General features: G+C 36.8%; 1 protein-coding gene across 1 annotated transcript in view; it reads right to left on the bottom strand.

Moving 5' to 3' along the window:
* LOC107707827 (kremen protein 1-like) overlaps positions 1-6,818 on the bottom strand; it is a 63,697-nt gene that overhangs the window by 16,106 nt on the left and 40,773 nt on the right. The window contains exon 3 of the mRNA XM_016511918.1: positions 3,709-3,800. Coding sequence (XP_016367404.1) covers positions 3,709-3,800 — 92 coding nt within the window. The remainder of the gene's footprint in view (positions 1-3,708; positions 3,801-6,818) is intronic.

Raw genomic sequence — 6,818 nt, 5'->3', positions numbered from 1 at the left:
AATGATATTATGCAGCGCCTGAAAATAGGCTAACTTCCGTCAACATAACCAACGCACAGGGAGCGTGCCTTCCGTTGGAAGTTACCTAGCTGGGGACTATTTTCAGGCGCTGTGTAATATCATTGCGCCTGCTGCACCCATGGTACTGCAGCAAAGTTCCTTGATTATTACGCCAGAATGAGAGCATAGTTCCTAACCATATCGGCCTAGAAAATCGCAACTTTTCATTTTCCGTCGGTCTTAGTACACGATGTAACTACAGAAGAGTCAATTTTTAAATAGGAAAAATATCGAAACTCTTTGGTCATTTTTGAGCGAGATGCTAACGGTCTAATCAGATTCAATGATCTAAGCTAAGCTACAGCTAAAAGTGCCACCACCAGACCCGGAGATCGGCTGAATGGATTCGAAAACGGTAAAACTCAACTGTTTAACTCTAGGGGAGTTGGAAAATTAGCCTATTTCAAAAATAGTGGAGTGTTCCTTTAAGCCCCTCCATTATAGACGAGAAGTCCTATGTAGTTATTTTACATCCTTTTTCTTGATATTATGAAAGAATACATAAATATGCGTGTGTGTGTGTGTGTGTGTGTGTGTGTGTGTTTGTGTGTGTTGGAAAAGAGACAATAAGTCTACAGACGGTTAACATGATAAGACATCTAAGACAGGTTACTGTTATTCAGAGAACAAAACAACACCTAAATAGAACAAACAAGGGAGAAAATCTACCTCTCTCATATGTACTGCAAAGATAAGTGTCATTTTGATCGATCGGGGAAAATTCTGTTCTTTCATCCCACGTAACAAATAGTGAAACAGCCTCAGGTGTGTGTGTACGCGTGTCGATTGTGATGCTACAATTGCACCGACTGCTTTCTGATTTTAAAGCATAACGACTGCCTGGAGCTAAAAAGTCCAACAAATCGCCTTGCTTTCATTGCCAACACTGTGGGCATTGTGGCTTTAGGGTACCACCCAAGACCCAAGACCCATCTAATGATATCCAAGCCGGAACAGCAGCGTGTGGAGGGCTGTACTTAATATGGGCGATGCCCTGAGAGCTGACAGGAATCTGGGACATGAAAAAAATCAGATGGGTTACAAGCCGGTACACACAAACACATTTACGGTAAACCAGACTCAAATCAGTGAGCCTAACACAGAAGACAACTGGCTGTGACAAAAGCTGTCCTAAATTTGCCTGCCATTGAAGACAGTCTCAGCCTAGAGGGGCATTAGTTGGGGGGGCTTTGTTAGCTCCACTCAGGCGCAGAGATAAGAGGCATCCAGACAGATTAATGTGTTTATGGCACTTTTGGGAAATGGGTCAGTGAGTGTAATTGTGCTGGACAGTGAGTACGGCTCTTATTTGTGCAACTGGAGATGAAGGAGGATAATTAAGCTAAAGTCACGCATCAAAACCCTGAGATGGGCTATAGAACTTCAAGAAGCAGGCCTCAAACTAGCATGGAACTAAGATGGAGTACATGTGACTGAAAAAAACAACAACATCAAACTGATGGATGGCCATCAACTAACAATCCTAACTAGATTTTTCTGAAGAAAACTGTTATGTGAAAATGCTATGCAGTTTCAATGTGTTCTCAATGATTTTTAGGAAAGGTTAATATGAAAGATTTTGAAAAACACCCAGGATGGAAGGAATAGAAGTGCAGTCTTTTTAGTATAGCATTCATCCATGTAGTTGAACATTCAGCCAATGAAATCTTGAAAATTCACTACCATTCAAAGGTTTGGGGTTGGTAAGTTTTTAAAAATGTGGAGATGAAGGAGGATAATTAAGCTAAAGTCACGCATCAAAACCCTGAGATGGGCTATAGAACTTCAAGAAGCAGGCCTCAAACTAGCATGGAACTAAGATGGAGTACATGTGACTGAAAAAAACAACAACATCAAACTGATGGATGGCCATCAACTACCAATCCTAACTAGATTTTTCTGAAGAAAACTGTTAGTATACTTTTTAGTATAGCATTCATCCATGTAGTTGAACATTCAGCCAATGAAATCTTGAAAATTCACTACCATTCAAAGGTTTGGGGTTGGTAAGTTTTTAAAAATGTTTTTGAAAGAAGTCTCTTATGCTCACCAAGGCATGCATGCATGCATTTATTTATTTATCAAAAATACAGTAAAAACAGTAATACTGTAAAAAATGATTACCATTTAAAATAACTGTTATCTATTTTAATATATTTTAACATGAAATTTATTCCTGTGATGGCAAATCTGAACGTTCAGCGTCATTACTCCAGTCTTCAGTGTCAGAAAAATCATTATAATATGCTGATTTGATGCTCTCAAGAAACATTTCTTATTAATATCAATGTTCTTATTATACTCAATTAAAAACAGTTGCGTTAATATTTTTCTTAAAACTTTGATACAAGTTTTTCAGGATTCTTTGACCAATAGAAAATTAAAAATAACATTTATTTGAAATAGAAATGCTTTGTAAGTCTTTACTGTCACTTTTGATCAATTTAATGCATCCTTGCTGAAAAAAAAGTATTAATTTCTTTAAAAAATCTTACTTACTTTAAACTTTTGAGTGACAGTGTAAGTCTTTCAAAATAAAATAAAGTAAAATTATTTCTTTAAAAAATCTTACTTCAAACCTTTGAATGACAGTGTAAGTCTTTCAAAATAAAATAAAAGGGTTATGAAAATTACTGTAATGACCACAAAACTGAATTACTGTAGGACCATAAAACAAAATTTTGAACTGACTATACTTTCCATCCCTCACAGGCACACTTTTGTTTGCATCATATTATGGAATATAACTTTGGAACCATGGACCCCTGAAACAATTTAAGTGGTACATCAAGCATGAATTGCTCCAGTGGTCATTAAATGCATACATTGTTTTTCCTAATTAACTGAGCTAAATGAACATGTTAAATTGACCGCCCTAATTTATGCATTTACTTGTCATGAATGATATGCTGGGAGAACTTCAGATTGAGCTCTAACTACTGAGACTGTTTTCTGGTGTATGACACAGCTGTTCAGTTTTGTATTCCTATTCTACCCATCGTGTGATACTATGTGTCAGCTCTTGTTTATGGGGTGTGATTAGTGAGATGAAACTGAGGAGCAGGGGCTATCAGATTACACACACACACACACACACACACACACATTCTGTTTCTCTGCCAGTACAGTAAAAAACACACTTAGTGGGATTATACAAATCTGACTGACAGGAAAATGAGTTTGCACTCGTATACACATGCACACACATACATGCCCACGAGACACACACAGAAAGACTTATTCACTAATACAAAGAAAAAGAAAGAAAGAAAGAAAGAAAGAAAGAAAGAAAGAAAGCTCTGCACTGATTATATGAAACAATGTTGAATACAGGTTAAGACAAATTAATTCTCAATCTAATGCTTTGCGGTAAACACAATACACACACAGACTCTCGTATACGATCTCTGGGTGGAGAAGGCAAAAACATCAAGTGATAACAAGTACCACAAACAAACGTATCTGTGCATGCTGGGACAGTGTAATTTTTTGATGGAGCAATTAGAGTCCTTTCCAAAAATGTGGTTTTGCATATTAGTTTTCATAATCCAGATGATGGGAACTTCAAATGTTTTGGCCTAGTTCCTTATTTAACTTGTGCTCATTGTTCATTATAGTTTCTATGCTATTTTCTATGTTAATGCTTACTTTGGCAGGTGGGAATATCACAGTATTTCCAGTAGATCCCGTCCTCGAGATCTGCGATATAACACCATGGCCGAACATCTCCATCTGGGTTCCTGTGGAAGAAAGACAGACTGTTAAAATCACTGCGACTTTGAAACCACACACTATTTGAGCTAAAGTAGTTCAACAACATCTATTTTCCCAATTAAAAAAAAAAAAGTAGTTTGTTACAACAGAGGCTACGAACAAACATTATTGTGGCGATTTTAAGTGACTCTTTCTGAATGTTACATCGCTACAGCAGTAGGTGGCGACAAATGACTTGTATTTATGGATGAATCATTGAATCAAGTGTTCAAAAATAATTATTCATACAGGAACTATTGTTCATGGGATGTTTAAATATTTACAGTATGCTTAAGAGGCATAATCCTTTTATAATACATAATTATCAGATTGTATAACTTACCTGTATCTAACTGGCAAACAAACAACGATCTTGTAATTTAGTGTGAAAACAAAAATTATTATATTACCGCACATAACTTTCCATTCAGCAGTAAAGTAAACAACCTTTTCTATATAGAGTGACAAGCCGTGCAACTCACTAATGATTCAAATGAATCACTGAATTGTTTATAATCCAGATTAAAGTGATTAATATTAAACTGATCTCTCCGAACGAGCCAAAAGGATTCAAACTATAACACTATCTGATATACTATATAATATAATGTGACATTAAAAATAGCAATGTAAACTAACATTTAAATGTTTTTGAAAGAAGTATCTTATCCTCACCAAGGCTGCATTTATTTGATTTAAAATACAATAAAATCAGTAATACTGTGAAATATTGTTACAATTTTAAATCACTGTCTTCTATGGTAATGCATTTTAAAATTTAATTTATTCAAAGCTGAATCTTCAGCACCATTACTTCAGTCTTCAATGCCACAGAAATCGTTCTAATATGCTGATCTGCTGCTCAAGAAACATTTCTGATTATTATCAATGTTACAAACAGTTGTGATGCTTTATATGTTTGTGGAAACTGTGCTACATTGTTTCCTTTGTTCTTTGATGAATTGAGCATTCAGAAGAGCAGCATTTATTTGAAATTATAGCCTATAATTTTGTAACATTATAAATGACCTTACAGTCAATTTTGATCAATTTAATTAATCCTTGCTGAATAAAAATATTCATTATAAAACTGATAGTTCCGGTCCTTGATTCTGATTGGTTCGAAGCTGTTGTAAATTACTCTACAAATATACGCCTTTGTTTACGTTTGTGTGTTGCTCGGCAACCACTTTGTTGGAACCACAACTGTTTCTGAGGAACTACATTGTTTGGTGGAAGAATACTGTTTTTATTAATATCATTACACTTTATTTGCTCTGTTTTATTTTGTGAAACCTTACTACGTATATGGAATAACCGTTTTATAAATGCAATAAGCCCCGTGAAGCCGTGGTTTACAGTGAATTTATAACAGCTTCGCGTCGTGCCTAACCACGGCCCTTAGCTGTTACAAATTCACTGTAAACCACGGCTTCTTGGGGCTTATTGCTTTATTTTCTCACCAAACTTTTGAACAGGAGTGCAGCTTCTAGCTTCTTGTGAAAAAGTAGCTACACTTCTATAAAAAAATAATTGAAAGATTGTCACGCTACTGAAAAAATGTCAAGTTTGTAGAGTCGCTGCTTTTGGTCAGTTACTGCAGATAATTTAGTTCAAGCGTAGCTGTCACTAAAGAGGAAAGCCTTTTAAAGGGTTGTCAGTCAGACAGAAACACCCCCTACGGCGGGAACCTATGTGCTTTATTAAGTCTCTTTCTCTCCCTGCCCTGTCCATTAAAGCATGTCCACCTCCAGGTCGGTGTCTGCACGAATGCCCAAAGAAGGCCTTTGTTCCTTTCCAGACAGTGACCTGTGGAGTTCTCTGGCTTTGTCTGCTTCAAAACCCCTTTAAGCTCTCCGGTGTGTACTTTAAACCCTGATGCCCAAACCCCAAAAAGCCTTCAAACAGGGTATTGATTACAAGCGCACAGCCAGACGAGGCAGTGATTGGTTGAGTACTTCGTGAACCGAACATTCAACATAAAAAGTCTGAGTGAATCCCGCTTCGGGAGCCCGCGCCGTCAGAAACAACGATAATTGCGAGAAAAGCTATTCTTCTAGTCTTTTAGGAGTCACAATGCAACATCTCGAGCTCGACCCTGAGGCGACAGCTATCTGATTTCAGCATTGTGAGGAAGAATCAAAAGGGCGTGCCACGGTCCTTTCTTCTCTATCAAAAACACTTTCCAGCTTCTCTTCTTCTCTCTTTACAACAAGCAAGTGCATTGAGTGAAGCGTCTTTTCATGTGCTTTCTTTTTTGTGTCCGGAGAAACTTAACCTCAGGTTGGAGTCAGCTAAACATCTCCCATTTTCCCTCCTTTTTTGTCTTTTCTGTTGAGGAGAATGAGATCTGGCCTGCTAACAAACCAGTCTGGCTTTGGAGCCGAGTGTGTATTTCGACTGTCAAGATCGACAACCCCCTCCAGCCTGATGGGATTTTCATTATGACTCAGTCAAATATAATGGCTACTTTGCATAGCTTTTTTTGAATAATGTATTCTCCTGTTCAGGAAAGACACCTGTTTGGAGTTGAAGTCTTCAGGGCAATTGAGGTTCAATGGAGGAGATTAGATTATAAGAGGAATCTGTCTTGTTGGCAGACACATATAAACATAATCATACATCGTGCCAGGTTTCTATATGGCTTTATTTGATCCAGGCTGCCTCTGGGGTCATACAGCGAGCACTTAATGGAACAGTTCACCCCAAAAAATTAAAATTTTCTCCTAATTTACTCACCCTCATAACTTTCTATCTTCTGAGGAACTCAAAAGTTTTGAAGAATAGCTTTGGACACTTTTTAATGAAAGTGAATGAGATCCAAAATTATATATTATATATACTGTATTTTTGCAGTTTTGAGAATGTGCCGAGAAGAGCTGTCAGGGCATAATTTAAATTTCGACTGTACCTCACACAAAGCTGATATATGAAGATTTGTAATGTAGTATATGAGTTGTATGGACCATTTTATGTTTATATATATATATATATATATATATATA

This window comes from Sinocyclocheilus rhinocerous, unplaced genomic scaffold (genome assembly GCF_001515625.1).
Source record: "Sinocyclocheilus rhinocerous isolate Xijiao unplaced genomic scaffold, SAMN03320098_v1.1 scaffold1256, whole genome shotgun sequence".
Taxonomy (NCBI): domain Eukaryota; kingdom Metazoa; phylum Chordata; class Actinopteri; order Cypriniformes; family Cyprinidae; genus Sinocyclocheilus; species Sinocyclocheilus rhinocerous.
The sequence above is the reverse complement of the archived record's forward strand: the minus strand, read 5'-3'. Positions and strand labels throughout refer to the sequence as shown.